Here is a 21408-nt window from a genome sequence, read left to right as displayed (position 1 = left end):
GACAGGCAGGGCCCACAGGGTATAGGAAGCAAAAATTGCCTGGATCCCGAGATGAACTGGGGCCTGGGCCCAGGGAGAGAGGGCAGAGAAGAGCCTTCGATCAACTGATGAGCAAGCTGAGTGGAGCAAGTTGTGGGCAGGGGGAGAAAGTGGGTTCTCAAGGCACAATGCAGGTAGAGCAAGGTGGGGCCCCTCTGAGCATGAGCCTAGTTCCATGGAGACCCTGGCTCTATGGAAAACTATGCTCAGAGCCAGTTTTATAATCTTCAGTGTTTTTGGAACATTTTTTCTCTCCCTCACTACTTTGAGCCACCTAATTCTGTCACATCATTATTATGTCTTTACAAAGTTCTTGGATTTGTGTTCTGTGATTGAAATGCACTCGTGTAGAAAGTAAGCACAAGACCAGTTAAGTGGTGCATAGAGTCTGTGCTTATTCTAGTGTTCTGAATGGAGAGGGAATGTCACCATGAATCTTGGACAGGGTAAAATATGATCCATAAACATATAGGTAAATGATTATTCAAAATCTCAATTATAGCAGATGAAGAAGGAATGGCACTCAAGGTCTGGGTTAAATTCTTGACTCTGATGTTGGTTGCACATGTATCCTTGAGAATGTCACTTAGGGTCAGATTTTCACTAAAGCACAGCCCCAACAATTGAGGTGAGAATTTCCAAAGCACTCCAAGATCAGGTGCTGAATGAACACTTTTTAAAGTCCAGTCATTACTTAGGTGCAGGAAAGGTACATGAGGTCATTTGAAAATGAAACCTAATTATAGGTAATAAATACCAGAAAACTGTAGTCCTTGATTAGTTCTTTTTTTCTGAACCAATGCTGCTACTGTTAATGAGTCTCATTAACATCCGACTGCATGTTCTTTGAAGCAGGAACTGTCTCATGCCCTACAGTCCCAGTAGGAAGTGTCTCACTTCTGGACTAAATGTGGCACAGCAGACTCTCCCTTTCTTTTGCCCTGTGACGGGGTATACAATCTCCATCCTGGGCGCAGGTAGCCCCACCCTCCATCTGAACTGGAGGAATAGGTTAAAAGAAGTTCAGAAGTCCAGGCAACAGATGGTGGGTAGGCTGCAGGAGATAGGAATCCTTTTCCAGAAGCCTGACAGAATACTGAGCTTAAAAGGGGACCACAGAATGAGTAAGGCTCATGGGTGAGCCTTTTTTATCCACAACCCCTTTTGAGAACCTGCAGGGCCCTGCTCCTTTGGAATCAGTTTTTTGATGTTGAGAGACTGACTGATGTTGAGAGACCCAACTGAAGGGAAGTATTGTTAGGAAGTAGCTGATGGAAGAAAACTTGGACTTACTGCAGGGTAGTGTGCTAGTGTAGCTATCCACAGAGCCCAGGGTGGGAGCCAGTTGGGGTTGCCAACTTTCTAATTGTACAAAACCAAACACCCCTGCACTGTCCCTATTCCAAGGTCCGGCATCCCTCCTAACTCCACTCCTTTTCCTCTGTTGCTAGCTCTTCCCTATCCTCATTGGCCTGAGGCAGAGGGTTGGTGTGTTGGCTGGGGGTGTTGGCTGGGGGAGCAAACTCTGGGGCAGAGCCAGGGATGAGGATTTTAGGGTGATGGTGAGGGCTCTGGGCTGGACAGAGGATTAGAGTTCAGGGGGCGTGGGGTCTGGCTGGGGGGTTGGGTTGGGGATGAGTAATTCAAGAGGCAGGAAGGGACTTCAGGGGAAAAGGGGGGTGTAGGATGCAGGGTTCAGTGGCATTTACCATGGTTCCCAGGCACAGGTAACATGAGGGGGCACATACCCAAATACCATGGGTGGGAGGGGCAAGGGGCCAACCAGCAGCCAGTGGGGGGACTAGCAGGGTAGGGAGTCTGGTGCCTGTAGCGGGGGTCCAGTCTCCCCTGCACTGAACGGAAATGGCAGGGCAAGTTGGAGCAATATGGCCACAGATCGCTGTGCTCCTCCAACCACATTGCTTGGAGAAAGGATGTGAATGCCTTCCTGGCATTCTTTCCTCACAGTCAAAGTCATGCCATTTTGTCAGGGCTCACATGAGCTTCATGCATGGCTTCTTTGTATCTCTCCAGCCTACACTTTCTATTACTCAGAGAGGCATTGCATTGCTTCACCACCCCTCCCCCAACACCCCCATTCTACTCTGGGCTTCCTCTCTAAGGGTACATCTAGACTACTGCGTTTTGTCGACGGAAGTTTTGTCGACAGATACTGTCAACAAAACTTCCGTCGACAAAGAGCGTCCAGACATATTGAGTTCTGTCGACAAAGCAAGCTGCTTTGTCGACAGAACTCCGTAGTCTGGACGCAATGTTACAGGCAATAACACCTTCTGTCGACAGAGTTCTGTTGACAGAAGGTGTTATGCCTCGTAAAATGAGGTATACCAGTGTCGACAAAACTGCTGAGTTCTGTCGATGTTATGTCGACAGAACTCAGCGGTAGTGTAGATGCTGGTATAGTTTTGTCGACAAAAGTCCACTTTTGTCGACAAAACTAGGTAGTCTAGACACACCCTAAGGGTACGTCTAGACTACAGGCTTTTGTCGACAGAAGTTTTGTCGACAAAGAGCGTCTAGACTACATTCAGTTCTGTCAACAAAACCCTGTAGTCTAGACACAACCCTAGATGCAATAACACCTTCTGTCAACAGAACTCTGTTGACAAAAGGCGTTATTCCTCGTAAAATGAGGTTTACCAGCGTCGACAAAACTGCTGAGTTCTGTCGACATTATGTCGACAGAACTCAGCGGTAGTGTAGATGCAGGTATAGTTTTGTCGACAAAAGTCCACTTTTGTCGACAAAACTCTGTAGTCTAGACACACCGTAAATAGCAAACATCTATCCCCTCCATATCTGAGCTTCTTCTTTAACTAGGCCTGTCTACACATCAGCGTTATTTTGGAATAAATGACATTATTCCAAAATAGCATAGTGCGTGCTTACATGACAAGCCTTTATTTTGAAATAAGGTTGAGCTGGAGAACTTCTTACTCTGACTCCTGTAACCCTCATTTCACGAGGAGTAAGGGAGGTCGAAGGAAGAATGTTCTTCCTTCAACTTACTGCTGGGTAGACAGCGCCAAAAGCCGAATTAAGCCATTTCGACTTCAGCTACGCAATTGGTGTAGCTGAAGTTGCGTAGCTTCATATGACTTTTGCCCTGCTGTGCAGACATACCCAGAGAGTCCTGCAGTCTCTCAGGACCCCTTTAATCCTTTCAGAGCCAGGATATGGTATATACTTCGTCACAAGCTCCTAGCTTCACAAGTCCCATCTCAGCTGGGACTTCTATCTACTACTGAAAATTGTTGTTACTATTACTATTATTGTAATAAATAATAATAAGAATGAATAATCGTAGACAGGTATTTCAAGCCACCATTTATCTTTAGTGTCTTCTCCACCCCTTGCAAAAAACACAATGGGGAGGAGAGCCAGAAGATTGGATGATTGTTATCTGATAAATATCTATAATTAACTATATTCTTTATCTGTTATCTAGCTTCAGAGTCAAATCTTACACAACTCAATACAACATAATGTAAAACATAACAATTTGCCTGTGAGAGGGCCAGGTTTTCAGTACCTTCATTGAGCATGATCTCCAAAGCATCATGTGGAAGGAATACAGCAGTGGTTCCTCCATGACTCCAGGGACATCTTAATTATTCTTGGGAAGTTTGGTATGCCCAGTGCGAATAGACAGTTTGTTTTTATCTAGTGTTGACCGCGCATTGTGCTTCTCAATAGCACAGGGGTGATAAAGAAAAGATGGAGGTTTAGCAAGCTGAGAGCTGAGGGACTAGTATTCAGCAATGCTAATTCCAGCTAAATTCGTACTGCATTGAAAGAACCTGCTGTTAAAGGGCAGCTTGGTTTACAAGAAGACATGTGGTTACCAGATTATCTCCAATCAAAAACATTTAGAGAATGTCTCATTAAAAATATATTTAAAGTGAAACAAATAAATTTACTTGAATGTGTTGTTGCATTGCCTAATTTGTGCAGAAAAAATGTTGCTTTTTTTTACTTCCCATTTTAACTGTATATATGAACCTTTGCTTACCCATTAGCAAAATACATCACCTCTCAGTTGCTTTCCTATACTCCCCTCAAACATTAAACATAAACACATGCCATCTGTTTCGTATCATGATGGCAATTCAGAATGGCTGCACTAGTCACCTTGGCATAATAGATCATCTTAAAGCACCTAATTGGTGTTGCGGTATACAGTTATTTTTCATGTGACATGCTATAAAACTGTTGAAGGAACACGACCAGTCTAAAGTCTTAATTCCAAATTCTGAACAGCTTTCTTTAAAAAAAAATTAACTGTTATCTGCTGTGGCTTTTTTTAAAACTATAGGCCACCCTGGTTGCTATGGTACCCTGCACATCTAGCTAATTTCTTCAGTTAATAATTTCTCAGCTAATCACTTGTACAGCAATCAAACTGAGAATATTACAATTGAATTGCATATTGCAATTCTTGCTATAATTTATATAGCTGCCTTGTGTAACTGAAACAACAGTGTGAATCTCAAGTTTCCGAACCAAATTCACAATCCAAAATTTGTTTTCAACAAAAAATGGTACATTTCACTGAAAACTTCATTTTCAAAAGGGCTTATACAGGTTTGACCTCCCTGGTCTTGCAACCTCGGGACCTGACTGGTCCCAGATGAGGGATTTTGCTAGACCAGGGGAGATCATTTTTGGTCCCCTCCCCTCCAACACCAACCCCCACTTGCCCTGTCCTGACTGCTGCCCTCCCAGCTGGCTTCCCTCTCTTGCTGGTTCCGCTGCCCTATCAGCCCCTGCTGCCCTGCCAGATATCCCCGCCACCTCTGCTCGCCGGGCTCCCACTGCCACACGTGGGGCTCCTGGGCACTAGCCCTCCAGGGGGACTCTGGCCCTGGAACATGCTGAACCAGAGAGGCCCAGTTAAGAGAGTTTCAACCTGTAGTAGTAAAACTTAAGTGCACAAATGCTTGTGGAATGTGGATGCAATAGGACTGTGAATGTCACTGAATTAAAACTTACTTTTGAATTTGAATATTTGCAAAATCATCCCCTCCCCCCTCACACACCCTACTTGCTTGGCTCCAACAGTAAAGGACTGATCCAAAGCTAATTCACTTTGATGAAAGCCTTTCCACTGACTTCAATAGGCTTTGGTTTCAGATCAAATGTATAATCTCAAAGCCTGATCATGACAAAACTTAATTCCCATTGAATCCTGGGCTGATTAAACCTCATCCGTATGTATGAAGAACCCTCCTCCACACCTTTTTTCACTTTCATATCACACGGTTCTGCTGCATTAGAAGCACCATTGCTATCCAATGAGTGACTAGGCATGTTGCTGGGAGAGAGCTGGTAACAGGCAAGGCAAAGGAAGAGTAGGATGCTGAGGAGCAATAGGGAATACATCTTGTTCAAATTCAATCTTGTACAGATTCCCCCCCAAAATATTAGAAGTCTAGGCTGTAAAATTTGTCTCTCTTTCTATGGTGTGGACTTCATTTTCAGAAGTGTTCTGTGGGTGGCACTTAGCTAGGGAATTCTGACCCTGATCTCCCAAAGGAGACTGTGGAGGAGCAACTAGATCCCTGAGATGATCTCCCACTGAGTTCCAGAACCCAGGAGTTCTGGATCTGGCCCCATGGCCTGTTCCACAGGATGAGGGAGGCAACTCTGTCTCTCCCTGATAGAGAAACATTGACACGGAAAACCTTGTGGAGGTTTCCTCCTCCTAGCCCCCATGAAAGGGGTTACCAGAAAGCACAGCATATCCCCCTTGTCTTAAAGCAGAGGGAAAATACCACTCCCCTCCTTGCTTGAGTAGACAGAGATCCTCCCAGCTCTTCTTTGGCTGTGAAAGCTTCCCCTTTCTGTTCTAATCTACCTTATCCACTTCTCTGTGGAAAGGGTAATTGGACCTCCAACAGGACTAATGACACTTGGTAGTAAGGGAGACTGGTTCCTTTCCCTCTCTTTTTGTGCATCTGCATAGAACAATGATCATCAACCAGTAGACCGGGTTCTATTGGTAGGTAGATCTTGGAGCTTCTGACAGGTGATCTTGTCTGGGAGATTATCAAGTTCTAGCACTTCAGATGCCTCTCCCCCCACAGTCCTCTACCTTGGGGCTGCCCTCCAGGACCTCCTGCTTGCTGTGCAGGGTGGGGGAGTACTTATGTTAGGGTATCCTCCTCCCTATACCTCATCTCCATGGAGTGAGCCAGGCGGAGACTTGGAGAAGGGTTGGGGTGGGCCAACGGTATTTAGGTTTCAAGTAGATCCTGGATTGACTTAAACCGAAAGAGTGATCTTATTCTTAAAAGGATAGAGACTATTGACATAGAACAATGGACTCGTATGTGCTGTATAAATGAATTAGTAAGGATTGTTATACTGTGTTCTCCTCTTCCCAGTTCATAATCTTGAGTGTTGTAAGGTTTATAAATGAGCTCTTGGAGTAGATTTGTTTCCTCCCAGCTTTTCATGCCATTAAAAATACCAAACAAACCTCAAACCCTAAATTAGTTCAAGGAGCAGAGCAGGTCAAAACAAGGCTAAAGATAGCAACACTACAAACAAGCAATAAAATATAGTTTGCCCTCAACACACTGACAAGCACAGAGTATGCAACATAGTCATATACATGTTACTAATAAAAATATTCAATGAAACCAGGCCCTTGAAGGGGGGGGGGGGGGGGGGAAATCACATGCTAACAGATACTTCTAAAAAAAGCAATGCTGTTTCATTTTAAATCTAAAGCAATTTTATGCAAGCGCACAACTATAAACATCGCTGTTTAGAAGGCCTCATATTGGCCCACATTTTGTCATAAGCATCACCGGGGTGCCCTGCTGGAAGTTGCTGAGGATACTAACCAAGATCAAAACTTTTTTGTTTAAAACCCTTGAGAATATTTCTTCCAAAGTCTCTTCCCCTTTCTCCCTGCTCAGTATTTCAAAATCTGGAGTTAAGCAAGTTTACAGTAGCTCTACATGCTGAAATGCACTAACCCTCAAATGAATATTGCTCTCGTTTTGCTGCTTCCTTGTTGCACAACCCGTCTTCCACTAGCCTGCTTGTTTGAACAAAACTTATTTCTTTAGCACATTGTGTATGAAATAAGGAGGTGGAATCTTGAAAACCTGTATCAAAGCCTTTATTTAGAATGTGCTGTTAAAGCAATTCCATTCTTAATCACAGTAAGACACAGCTTAGAAACCAAATACAACAATGAAGAAAAGAGCAAAAATCTGCCAAGCCTGAAATCCATGCTAAATTCCCATTGAAGTACAAGCATAAAGAATCTTCAGGATCAGATGATCTATAAAAAAAGTTTATAAAAAAACCTAGTTTTATGCCTTGTGATGGAGAGACCCTGACTGCTAGATGTTGTACAGTCAGGCTACATCTAGACTGCAGGCTTCTTTCGGAAGAAGCTTTTCTGGAAGAGATCTTCTGAAAAAACTTCCGAAAGAGAGCATCCATGCTGCCAAAGCGCATCAAAAAAGCCTGCTTTTTCGAAAGATAGCATCCAGTCAGTGTGGATGTTATCTCGCATTTAATCTGTGATTACTATGGACAGAGTGGCCACCAGGGCACCTGTGCTTTTTCCTTTTTCTTTCGAGAGAACTCCCTCTTCGCCATCCACACCCACCTTTTTCCAAAAGAGCTCTTTTGGAAAAAAGGCTTCTTCCTCATAGAAAGAGGTTTACCAATGTTGGAAAAATCCCTCTGTTCTTTCAATTTTTTTTTTTTTTTTAAAGAATGTAATTGCAGTGTGGATGTAAGTTAAGTATTTTCAGAAAAACAGCTGTTTTTCCGAAAAAAATCTGTAGTGTAGACATAACCTCAGAGAGACAACCCCAGATCTGAAGATCTTATTATCTAAATAGACAAGATCAGGGGTGAGAGAAAGGAAGTTGTTAAAAAAGGGAATACTGAAAGTATGGGATAAATCTAGGTCCTGCAGCCATCTCTCAAATCTATAGGAGAATTCACAAAATGTATAGTAAAATGAATCCAGCCTGCATAAAGCCACGCAACCATGATTTAAGGCACTAAACAGGTGGAATAGGGATGGAATTCATTAATCCAATGCTACCAGCCCCTACGTACTCACTATTTCAGACCATAAATCAACCTAGTTGCCATTAATCTCTCACCTCTTACATCTGAACCCATTGCTACACATCAGCCTGTTTGGCAAGGGGCCTGTCTGTGTGTTCCTGGACACCCTACTCTCATCTCATCCTTGGCTTATTTTACCCTGATTATGATATTACTAGTTCTTGAGTTTTAATCCACATCTTATTTAAAAGTAAGAAACGTTCAGCCCAGTTTGGGCTGTGCTCAGAGTCAGTTCCTTCCCACATAACCTTGTAATCTTTCTGACTTTGGTTTATTCTATGTTTAAGCAACTGACAAAAAAATGGTGGAGGTCACGCACATAGAAAATGAACTGTGTATGTATCCAAGCAAGTGTACATGTCTGACATGCTCTAAAGAGCCAATTGAATGAAAGATTGTAGCTCATAGGAAAGTTTTATGGATAGAAGGTCATTTATACATGGACCAAATCTCGCCTAAAAGAAATAAACCTATGGGAAAGGGCTAGGAGAAAGGAAAACTTGTTCACTACCCTTCACAGAGTTCATCCCTCAGACAGATCCATATGATCAGTCACCACTGCTCTATCCCAGTTTACACAGCAGAATAAGTACTTTGTGTGTTCACTTAACAAGAATGAAGGTAATAGAATACAAGAGTTCTATCAACAGTACAAGGGTAAAATGCATAGAAGTTCTGCATCAATGGGATTCTCTGTAAAATGAGTGCTTGAGTGGCTACCCAAGAGAGATCAAATGTCATCCAGCAGATGATCAGAGCACCCGCAGAGGACAACATGTTCTTCTACAAGTGGTGCGCATCTGCGCATGCCTTGGTGCACATAAAATGTATTCTGCATATGTATGGAAACAATTACAAGAAACATTGTTCTGCTCCCTACACAAGTTTCTTCAGTCCTCCTATTCAGAGGGAAGAGGATTGATCAAATGTAGATTATTCAAAGTATGGTCAAAGAATATGTATTTTGGTAGACTTGATTATAAAAAGATATTAGTAATTTGCTTGAAGGCTGAACAAGGCTCTTCTGCCTGCTTTCTAATGATTGACTGTAAGGCATAGGTACTCAAGAATAGCTGGCCCAAGGGAAGCTATACAAAGGTTAATGCAATTCAATAAAATAAGGTAAGATTACCTTTAGATCAGAGAAAGAGAACCAGACAAGTGCTGCTGATAAGAATTCTTTTTTTATGTTATTCCAATAAAAAATACATTCATACAGAAATATAACAATCTTGCAAAAAACAATTTCAAATAAAATCTTGTAAAACAAAACATTTTTACAAAAATTTTACAAAGATTCTTTAGATAACAGGGTGCTTCAGAAACAAAAAAAGAAATTTCACTAATAGAAACGTTTTCTTAAATGTCAAGCAATTTTTTTTATTTTTATAGCTTGATTGAGGCTCAGTTATCACCTGAACAGAATGTACTTGCTTATTTGGAAAAAATACAGGCATTTGACATATGGCACAAAGCCCCACCCCATCCAAACAAGTCTGATGGTATTTCATAATTGAGACAAGCCAGTGCAAGTTGTTTTGTTTTTTTTAAACTTGTTTACCAGACTTATTATGGCTAAGCATAGAGCATTGCAAACTAGGATCTTTAAAAAAAACCAACAACAGTAAATTCATTTTCTGGAATTTGTTTTGTTTTCGAAAAAAAAAGTGCATTTTCAGGCATTTTGATACAAAAATGAAATAAGAATTTAGGCCTGTGTGTTCCTTAGAACTAGGTAATTTGCATATACTTTTCATTTTTAAACCACTTGTCTACATACTCATTTCCAGGAAGCTCTGCCAAAATATTAACATAGTAAGCAAAACCAAAAAAAAAAAAATGGTATGGTTAACTGCATCAGTGTGATGGTGAGCTGGTTTTGAAAAAAGGCTTACTACTTTTGGACAAACTATTTATAACCTAGGAGAAGATAGCTTTGTGTTTTCATTTTAGCTGAACTATTTAAAATTAGAATTCAACCTCTACAGCAAGCAGTTCATTTTCAGATCCTGCAATAAACCTGAAGGCCAAAATCTGAGTGTATGTCATCTGAACCTAGCTAGTATTCTTTTAGTGTGCTAATAGTCAGTTCATTTCATTTTAATGGCCACAGATATGCTATTCCAGACAAGCCAACATCTACAAAACAGTCAGCAGTCTGAGGACTGAATGCCAACAAGACCTTTAGTAAACGGTTATGCTAAAGGTAAAGCCTCTAAAATGCTAATTTTTAATAGCTGTATCTTTCATTTCTTTTGCCTCCTTTATGACCATATTTTGGGGGGTGGAAAATCTTCACAGGCTGTTGTATTTTCTAACTACACGTTCTAATTTTTTCCTTTAAAAATATTTATATATTATCTATATATACACACATACACTGACTGTACACACAAATATACATACACAAGAATTTTTCTGCCCACTTTAAAAAAAGTATTATAGTTTCCTTCTGTATTACCAACAGATAGCTAGATATATAGATGTGAAACTTGTGCCTTTTAAGCAAATACATCTTTTAATACTTCTGTATCTTTAATATGTATGGAAACATCACATATTAAGTACAGCTGGGGTGTGAATATACACAATTGTTGTGCAAGGTCAATATAAAAAAGTCTCCAGGTGGCAGGACTGGTCAGGTATTAAATTGCTGTATGCATTATACTGTAACACAGTCAAATTGTCTAAGAAACAGATACTGTACTGACATGAAGGACTTTTCTCTGTATTTGTCTTTGTGAAGGAGGACCCTGGAAGTAGCCTTCCCCCCACCCCCCATTATACATTTGATACAGTACAATGCCAGGTGAAAAAGGAGCCTTAATAAAGCATGCATCACCCATACCCCTGTATAAGACCCCCTGCAAGAGAAGGTCACTTGCATAAGGCACCATTATTAAGGTCAACAGTGCATTAAACAGCTAGAAAACCAGAAATTAGTCCTCAAGGCATAAATAAGAGAAAAATTAGCTGCATGAGAAAAATCAGTTTCTAACCTATAGTGGTTTTATCCACCCAACCGAAAAAAGTTATTCAGGTTCCATATATTATGTAACATTAGACCAATTGTATTTTAGCTGCTCTTAACTGGAATCAAAATTGCAGTCCTGATTAGAGAATGGAAAAGCATATAGTTCCCCAGAACCATGCAATAACCTTTGTATTATAATGAAAAGTTATAGTTGTGTTATATTTGTAAATACACAGCTTATACAATGGATTACAAATGAGCTCTGTAGCAAGTAAAACAAGCTACTTGACACATTGCACGTTTAATAGCTGCATCAGACACCTAAAGCTCCTCTCATACAGGAAATAGGGGCTCCCCCATCGCCACTCTGGCGTTCTGACTTTTTCCCCCCATCTTTTCCTTCTCTCCAGATTTCCCTCTAAAGGTGCAGACACCCTCCCCCCACCCCTTGGAAATGATTGGTGGTCGTCCCATCTTACAGTATATTCCTTACATACAAAACATTCAGACTTTTTTCTCTTACAGTTATAAAACAACCACAAGAAAAAAAATGTGCCTCCGCATACAGTCATCAATAGATCCTCAGTAACAGTCACCCAATCATTAACATTCTCAGTGCACATGCTCACGGCAAAGGCTTAGGAGCCACTCAGAAGGTTAGGTACCAGTGTATGAGTCCAGGAAACCCCAAACATCACGCACCACGGTTGCCATGCCGTTTCTTACGTGACTTATTAGCCCTCAAAAGACCTTCAAGAAAGAGAGGTCCTGGAGGCAACTGGGTAGGGTGCAAAATGGCATGCTTTGGCTGGAACACGCATCCCTCCTTTCAAGGCTGTTCAGCCTTGAAGCTGCTTAGCCCACAGGATTCACCTCTTGATCCATTCAGAGGTGTCGCTTCATGTGAAGGGCCAGGTGGTCAGACCTGGAAAAACACCTGCAAAAGAAGGAAAGTTGTATTTCACATTATGCACATCACTGAAAATGTAGTACTCAAGCTACATTCGAAGTCATTCATCCTGTTGCATGAAATAGTGTCTCAAAAGAGAGACTAGAATTAATTTCCACTGAAGGAATCTGTTTATCTGAATCTTTTTATCTTTACTAAAAATAGATCTTATTTATTTATTTAGAGAACCTACGCCTGCTTCCCGCCATTATAGATCACTTTGTTTTTTAAAAAAGTGAAATTTAATTCACGTACCTGTCACAGTGACTACATTTAAAAGGCTTAGCACCAGTGTGCTTTCTGAAGTGTCTGGTTAACTCATCACTTCTTGCAAAACGCCACTCACATCCTTCCCATGAACATCTGTAAGGCTTTTCTCCTGTAAATAAAGCATATTACAGATTAACCATGACTTCACTCAAACAACATTGTCTCGTTAAGTTTTAAATATAAAGATAGCCATTTTCCAATCATAACCATTTAGTGTTTTTGAGAATGTGGGGGCAGAAGCTTGAAGAATCATTAAGATTCATACTTAACTGTAACATCAGCATGTTTAAAACCAAAGGCACCCTAACTGAAAGAAGTTAATAAGCACCAATTGAAAAGGAACCAAAAAGAATGCTAGTTAAGGACCAGTTACTATCATCCTTGTTCATTTTGAGTAATACCTTACTCCATGAGTAGTCCCATTAATTTCATGTTAACATGGCAGAATTGGGCCCAGAAATGTTTTGATTCACTGATATAATTAAGTACACTGTTTCACAGATTATCTACACAAAATGGTAGACCTAGATATACTAGATGAAGAGTACACAAAAATTACAATTGCCACTTTGAACTCTGTTGCTTTCAGTTAACATCTGATGGAAATACTACCAGCAATTCACAGAAACAGGTATAGCTACAAATCAACCAAAGCAATAGTTCTGCAACAGTTAAGCAGCTAGCAGCTATTTACAATCTGATCAAGAGCCAGAACTTCAATGGAAATTGCTCCTTCCTCTTTTTTGGAAGTGCCTCATTTTATTTCACTTCCACACCAGGATGAAAGCATAAGTCAGCAAAATGACTTCCACGAATGTTAAAAAAAAAAAGAAAAATAGGAATGCTGAGCTGATAGATCAGAGTAAGGTATTTCCTTTTGCATTTCTCTCTTCTCCCTCACTACATGAAACACATTCGACATTTCTGGAGAAAAAAAACCCTTGACTGGCAATCTAAATATGCTCCTCTCCTGGAGCAGTGACTGGTGAGTCAACCAGCTGCACAACATCTCTAGCTCCAGGGTCTGTCTACACTGCACACTTACTTCACAATAAGCTATTCCGGAATAACTCAAAATAGCTGCAGGCAGACTTCCCTAATGTAGACGTGCTATCTCCATTTAAAGCCCCAAAAGGCACTGGGGAGGAATAACTGAGATGGCCCTAGTAAAGGGCTATTTCAAAATAGCAGCAGTGGAGCATCCACACACACACACCCTATTTTGAAATAGGCATTATTCCTTAAAGAATGAGGTTTACAAATTTTGGAATAAGCCGTCCATTATTTCTAAATTATTTCAAAATAACAGAATGGCTGTGTAGATGCTCGCACTGTTATTTTGAAATAACGCTAGTTATCTTGAAATAGTGCAGTGTAGATGCACCCCCAGATTTTAAGAATTGTGGTATATTAACATTAAAAAAAACCAAAAAACAAAAAATCCTGTGTCAGCTAATCTCACCATAAGGAATTATGCAGGCCCATGAAAGCCTGTTCACTTTACTCTGTCATGACAGCCTCATATATTGATTTTTTAATCAATATTTCAGAGTAATAAAATGCTACAGTTTTTTTTTTTCAGTGAAACCATTACATAAAGTAATATAAACTTCTATGTCCAGTCTAGTTTTATGTCAGGAGGATTGGTACATTGTGTGGTCTTCTGATTTTTGCTAAAACTAGTGTACATAAGAGTATTTTTAATATTATGCAACCAGTGCACACTGCAGTTCTACACAATACAGTCAAGGCCTGTGGCTGTTTAACTTAATAGTCCTTGGTGGGTAAGAGTACAATAACACTTCCTCTGAAAGCATCTACCCTCAGTTATAGTTCTTTTAAGTGAAATCCCTGCTTTTGTGAGAAAGTCTCAATTTCCTTTTGTCTTCTAAAAAGGTTAACAAAAATAAAACTGTTGTCTAATTTACTTGAAGCATTTTAAAAAGACTGCATAATTCTGAAACTTCTTCAGCACTAAACAGAAATGGAAACCATTAACCTGTGACAGAAGTCCAGTCTACACCAACATATCTTTATTCTCAAGACAATCTTGAATCCTGCTTATGAAGAGAACAAGGAAGTGATGTTTTTCATTCTTGTAAACCTCTGGCATAATTGAATCATCTTCCCATTCTTGGGCTTTCGCCCAATGATTATGCAATGTTATGACAACTCTGCCATTGGGATATTCCCTACAGTAGTCTTCAATTCCTAGCTGACACAAGGTTACTAACCTGTATGAGTGCGCTGATGTGCTTTCAGATGTGAACTTTTAGTGTAAACTTTCCTGCAACCATTGAATTGACACCTGTGTATACGTCTCCGACCATCTGGTGAAGAGTCTCCATTGACTGGGGTACCTTTTTCTGCAGTCTTTCCAATGGTACCAGTACGAATTTTACCTGGTGAATGTAATTCACCTGACATACAATTCCATAGCTGAGAGGAAGCTTCTTTGCTCAACTCGGGAGAAGAAGGGGGAGTAGAAGTTACTGATGAACTCAAATTTCCTGAATTGGCTAGAACATCACTTATAGGATCAGAGGTAAATTTAGTAGTAGGTGAAAGTTCCTCAGAGCTGTCTGAAGATTCACTGCTTACATCAGAATTCAAACTATTGGTTTCTAAGTTCTGGCTACTAGAATTGTCCTCTTTCGGAATACATGTACTTTTCAGTTCAGATTCCTCCTTTTTCTCACGTGCCAGAATAATTTTGGTCCACAGATCCTCTTGGCTATCAAATTTAATTTCAGATGCTGATACATAGCAGGGTTCACTTTGAAGATACCGTTCCAGCTCTAAACAGGTCTACAAAACAAAAACAAACAAAATTTACAAAATGTTTTTTAAAAGAAGAGACGAGCTTTAAATTTCAAACGGCATGCAAGAAAGTGGGACTATTTAAAATTGCTAGATGCCTTAGATATTAGAGGCTATTCCAGTCATAACCGGGTGATTGTTGCAAGAAAAGAAACTGATCTGGGCAAGAGCTCAAACACTAAGCTAAAAGTGAAAGTCAGTCAAAATTTTCCAAATATTATTTTAATGAGTAAAATTGTAATCTCCATCACAAAATTCTAGAAGGCTAGTACTGAACACACTTTAAAAACATTGTGCATTTTAAATCAGGTTGTTTTTACAATTTCTAATGGGCTTTTATTAATATTTGGAAGTCATTTTGTATTGCTCACACACAAAAACAAGGCTAACGTGATCAAAATTGTCTCTTTCATATCCTAGGATCAAATACTGCTACTACCACGACACTGCATACAACAGTGTGCTCTGACATTCAGTTAAAACCCAATTGCTATGTCACAAAACAAAGCCACATTTTAGTATGGCTACAAGTAGTTGACAATCTGTATTTAAGGGGAAAAAAATCAATGGAACCTCAGATAACCACCCATTTCCTGTGTGTGAGAACTCGACCTAGACTTTCAAAGAACGTCAATTCCATGTGCACTGGCATGCACCACATAGCTTTAGCTGCTTACATTAGTCGTCCCAATAACACAAGGAACTTCAACAAGAGGAGGAAAAAGAGTTCCAGAATAGTAATGTGCTATTGTAAAGGAGAAAGGGAAATTACTCTAAGGGCCTGCTGGGAGTCCCACAATGAACAAGAACTTTATCTACTGGCCAAGAGTGCAACTGTATGAGTCATCTCTAGTTCTTTCACGTAATGCCAAAAGAGACTTCCTTTTAAAATTCTGACCATCAGCCAAGAAAGTATTGTGTTCAAATATACATACAATGGGACATGTAATTATCTCTCTTTCTCTCTCTCTCTCTCTCTCTCTCTCTGTCTGACTGACACACACACACACACACACACACACACACACACGGGGGGGGGGGGAAATGGAGAGAATCTTTCAAGTGGTTAAAACTGGCTATCAGCATTCCCTTTAAAATTTCAAACTTTCTAGGGGCATGTGTGTGGGCAAAAAGAAAAAGTGCTAGAAAATTGAGACTATGGGGGTTTGTTTACCACTATAACTTAGTTTATCTGTGTGGAAGTATTATATGGTGGATCTACCCTTATTGACAGTTCCTACATACTAGCTTTCCGTTCAACACTGCACTTATTTTATCAAGATTATCCCTCTCAAAACAATTTTGCAAGCACAGCCAATCCAAAATGTTGTATGTTTACTCCTCCAACTCAGGACAGTTTCTGTTATGATATGGACGTCTGTCCTCAACACCACTCAGCTGAACTGGGTTGAATGTCATGATCAAGCTGATAGCATGGTTAAAAATGGAAGAAGGAAAGAGGAAGGGGAAAAAACCACCCCCACACTCAATATTTATGTATATACCTATCATTAGGCAACATTTTTGCAGTGCACATTTTTAAAAGGTATTAAGATACAGCATAACAAAATATTGATCCTCCAAAGAAAGTGCATGTCTTAAAATCTTGTTAAACTAATATTTTGGCTAATTTAAATTCCTCATTATGTAGATTAGCAGTGGGGACAGAAAAGCTCTCTGGGTTTAAATGCCTCTGAAGGCTATTGGGAACCAGTTTTGGCTCTTTGCCAAAATCCCAAATGCTTGAAAGAAGCTACTTAGATCAATTTCAATCACGTACTATTGGAGCTGCGGGGGGAGGGGGAAGAAATTGCATACAATTAGTAGCATGTGATGCTTGTAACACTTTGGATTTCAACCTTCCAGAAGCGTTTCTTGTCTTTCATACAAACAAGCAGTATTGGATCTGGTAATTCTATTTGTTAAAAGCAAACATCACTGCAGGGAGTATAGTAAACAACCTCCCCCCTCCAATAAAAAGCAAGACAATGCAAAAATGTCAAAGGCAATCTCGTCTCAGGCAATCCAATTACTGGGACAGAGGGGAAAAAATACATGTCCATTAAAGGCAAAAGCCCCAGTTCTTCCTCCTCCCAAACTAAGACTCGAGGCAATTAACAAACAGGATCGCTGTCATATGACTGACAACTCACTGGGTTGTGCAAATACATTTTTTTGTTTTGCTAGTCAACAACGAGGACAGCAGGTAAAGCGGGACTGAAAGCTTTGTGAATCCTTTACATCAGCAACCTCTTCAAACTGGTAGTTTGCCAGCATACCAAAACAAGACATCCCCCCAAAAACACACCAATGGGGGAAAACAATTCTTGGCAAACATGGGGGGATTTCAGATGACAAGATCCAGCTGTAGAATTTGGACTTCATATAGGATAAAACTTTCGCCAGGAACTGCACTGGATCAAGCGAAAGCAAAGCTCAGAAGTTTGGATTTCACGCTGTTCGTTGTTTTTGATGAGCCAAAAAAACACCCCCTCCCCCGAAAAAAACAGAAAACGCATTCAAACACATTGGCCTCTGTTTTCTCAACTGACAGTCCCTTTCATAATGGGGAATGCATTAAAAAAGAAATTCAATTGCACTGAGAAATATATTTATCTTTTAAAAAAATCCCTCAAAATTAAAAAAAAAACCAAAACACCTGCTTCAAAACTTGCTAATGTCTCCTTTTCATTCTCCCCAAAAGCCCGGATGATACTTTGGCATTTTTATCCACTCATCGTTTAATGTGGCTTAACGACCAACAACAAAAACAGCCGTGTTTACCTGTTGCCAATATTCCTCCAGAGATGGTAAAGCTGAGAAGTAACCAGTGTCATGCACAATCTGGAGTTCCTGGAAGATGCTGCACATTGGGAGAACATCCATGTCTAAATTGCAACAACAAAGTCAATTCTGGTTACAAAAATACAGATGCCTCCTCTATGGCTAGAGGAGGTGAGTGAAGCGAAGGGGGTGTCAATATATTGTCTGTTTCCACACACACCCCTTTACTCCAGAGAAGAAAAAAATATAAAAATAGATTAATTCCTTTCGGAGATTAGGAAGAAAAAAAGCAAAGTTTCATGCAAAGTTTAATTGCACAGCAATTAACGAAGTCTCCAAATGCTGCCGCTGCTCTACTCCCCTGTAGCTCGCAGAAGACACTTGCTCAGGAGCCTACACAATATTTGCAAACACTGAGCTGACTGCAAATGTAACCCCCTGCAAAACTTCCCTGTTCTAAGCTCTCCTTGGCCACAGTCACAACCACAGCCTCCGCCTCCTCGCTCCTTTCCCCCCACCTTCTCCTCTATTCCCTCCTCCTTCCCCTCGTGATCCTATTACGCTAGCTCGGAGCGCTGCCCAATCTCTTCCACCAACTCGTTACACCGCGTTCCAATGATGTCAGAGCAGCCCAATCGCCTTGCGGGAGTCATCTCGGCCCCTCCTGGCGTGACCAAGCCTCTCCGTGACGGCTGATGCTATTGGCGAGATTCGAAATTCGCCCAATCTTGATTGGTTGGCTACACGGCAGGCTATTTTTAGCAGGGTATATAAAGCAGAAGGTGCCGAGCTGAGGAGAGAAAATGAGGCTTGAGTTTGTTGCTTGTGTTGCTGGAAGGGAAGGGGGTGGGGAGGAAGGGCTCGTGCCGTGGGTAGGCAGGCGCTAGGGGCGCTGCTGGGCTGCGCAGGGAGAGTTGCTGGTGGAAAGCTGCAGCTTAGCGATGTCTGTGCGATGGCTGCCCGTGTGCGCGCTGAGCCCCCAGCGCTGGGGACTCTCCTGCTCCGCCTGCCCTAGTCTCCGGACTGGCGCGCTGCAGGGGGCGCGGCGAAGCGCCGTGGTGTACGAGCCCTGCAATGTGGGCTGATGGAGGGTGGAGAGGAGCCAGTGTCCCCAGGCTGCAGAACAGACTCGATGCGCCTGCTCCGCTCGCCCTAGTCGCCGGGCTGGCTCGCTGGTCCTCTCGCCGGCGGCAGCCCTGCGCGCGGTGTTGCAGCCCGTGGGGAGCAGCTGCCCGCTGGCGTTTCCTTCCCACCAACAGGGTCCAGGTTCGCTGCATTTCCCTCTAACGGGCGCTTCCCAGCATCTCCCGCTCGCTGGGTACCTGCCCGCAGCGCCTGTGACAACCCTCCTGCGTCTCTCTCCTCTGCCCAGCCTAGCGGCCGTCTGGCTTGGAGCCCTTAATGCCCCTGCTGCAGACCCCGCTCCCGCTTGTGGGTGTAGCTGTAGTTCAAGGTGCTGGTCCTTGCTGTTGGAAGGGCTAAATGGGTGGGGGCAGGTGGTCTGAAAGGCCTCTTGGGGTTGCTACACCGAATGCTGAGGTAGGGCTCCACAATCCTGAGGCTTTAAAGCAAATCTTATTTTTCCTTTTGTCTCTGGCTTCTGAGCCTTTAGGCTGCACCAGGGTAATATATTCAATCTAGGGATTTTAAATATCAGTTAATTGAATAGTCAAGTAACCGCATGAATTCTTATCAGTCAACTATTCGGTAGTCCCTGGGGGCTGAGCTGGCACCCAGTAGCTCCAGCCTCACTCCTGAGAAAACCCCAACCACTCCACGCTGCTGCCATTGTATCAGACAGCAGCATGGGATGCTAAGTGGGAGCTGGTCCATGAGGGAAGCCAGTTTAAAACCTACCTCCCATTGTGGACCAGCTGCCTCTGATAAAGAGGCAGCAGCACAGGGTGTCGGATGCTACTATCTAGAGGGTGGTCTGAGCTCCTGGATCCAACATGAGCTGACACTGAGCTGGGCTGCCTGCCCATCCAGCTCCTAATATGCTTTAAATGCAGAGCTGCAATGGCGGTAGGTCCTAGACCTATCACAAGCCAGGACTGGGCTAGGCTGCTGGCCAGCCTGCTAAAACATGTACTGGCAAGTGGGGGGAGAATGTGTGTAATCTATAGCATTAACCTATGGCTGTGTCTAGACTGCATCCCTTTTCTGTAAAAGGGATGCAAATTAGGCACATCGCAATTGCAAATGAAGTGGGGATTTAAATCCCCCCTGCTTCATTTGCATAAACATGGCTGCCACTTTTTTCCGGCTCAGAGCTTTGCAGGAAAAAAGCGCCAGTCTAGACGCGAATCTTTTGGAAAATAAACCCTTTTCTGAAAGATCCCTTAAGAGGAATAAGGGATCTTTTGGACAAGGGTTTATTTTCCGAAAGATTCGCGTCTAGACTGGCGCTTTTTTCCGGCAAAGCTCCGAGCCGGAAAAAAGCGGCAGCCATGTTTATGCAAATGAAGCGGGGGGATTTAAATCCCCGCTTCCTTTGCAATTGCGATGTGTCTAATTTGCATCCCTTTTACGGAAAAGGGATGCAGTCTAGACACAGCCATAAGCTTTTTATTGGTTAACATCCCTAATTCAACCTTCTCTTGAAGACTTGACCCTGTTTTGCCCCTCCCACCTCCTCTCCCCCCATAAAAGTAACAGATCAGCTTCAGGCTGTCACTTGGTGCCAGAAGCTGAGACTGGAAAAAAAGTCTCAACAATCACCAGCATTGGTGGTGAATCTCTCTCTGCCTAATCATAGAATACTAGGACTGGAAGGGACCTCGAGAGGTCATCGAGTCCAGTCCCCTGCCCTCATGGTGCCATCTTGCTGTAAATGCAATCATCCAAAGCATTGGTGTTCTTACTCAGGGTTGCCAACCCTCCAGCATTGTCCTGGAGTTGCCAGGAATTAAAGACTAATCTAATTAAAGACTATGTTGTGTGATGAAGCCTCCAGGAATAGGTCCAACAAAAATTGGCAAGCCTGCCTTCTGTGTATAAGTGAAGGAGCTACTGGCAGGCCTTTCTGCAGAAAGGGTCATGGGACAATCTTTCATTTTGCTATGCCTCACCCTGGATATGTTAACCTTCCTTATAGGGTGCTAAACCCATCTCTTTTCTGTAATATTTGGGAGTCATCGTGATAGATACTGGCATAGAACAGCTGTTTTTAACCCCAGATTTTAGTATGATTGGGAGTACAGTGGCAGTTATTTTAAATGACTTAATGTGTGTGTTTTTAAAAATATAAATATTAAACTTTGGAGGGGTGTTCAAAGCTTGGGAGGAACACTTCCAGAATCTCCCCCCCACCTCCTGAAATGAGATGGCTTATTTCGCACATGTGTTCCTATTATAATACAATAGACAAAAACCATAGTTGATAGAAACAGGCATTTCTCCACCAATTTTGCTGTAGCTAGTGACCATGATCATTACCTGTAGATGT

At 41.9% G+C, this 21408-nt stretch overlaps 1 protein-coding gene across 1 annotated transcript; it reads right to left on the bottom strand.

Annotated features, from left to right (window-relative positions):
• Positions 1 to 9328: 9328 nt before the first annotated feature.
• Positions 9329 to 18457, bottom strand: KLF6 (KLF transcription factor 6). The gene is made up of 4 exons (XM_006111884.4): positions 17961 to 18457; positions 14591 to 15164; positions 12342 to 12465; positions 9329 to 12074 (listed from the first exon to the last, which is right to left on the bottom strand). Exons 1-4 carry the CDS (start codon positions 18060 to 18062, stop codon positions 12023 to 12025), a joined length of 852 nt encoding a protein of 283 aa, XP_006111946.1. The 5' UTR covers positions 18063 to 18457; the 3' UTR covers positions 9329 to 12022.
• Between the last annotated feature and the right edge of the window lie 2951 nt (positions 18458 to 21408).

Source organism: Pelodiscus sinensis, chromosome 2 (assembly GCF_049634645.1).
Source record: "Pelodiscus sinensis isolate JC-2024 chromosome 2, ASM4963464v1, whole genome shotgun sequence".
NCBI lineage: Eukaryota > Metazoa > Chordata > Testudines > Trionychidae > Pelodiscus > Pelodiscus sinensis.
Note: the sequence above shows the minus strand (reverse complement) of the source record. Positions and strands in the feature narration are given on the sequence as shown.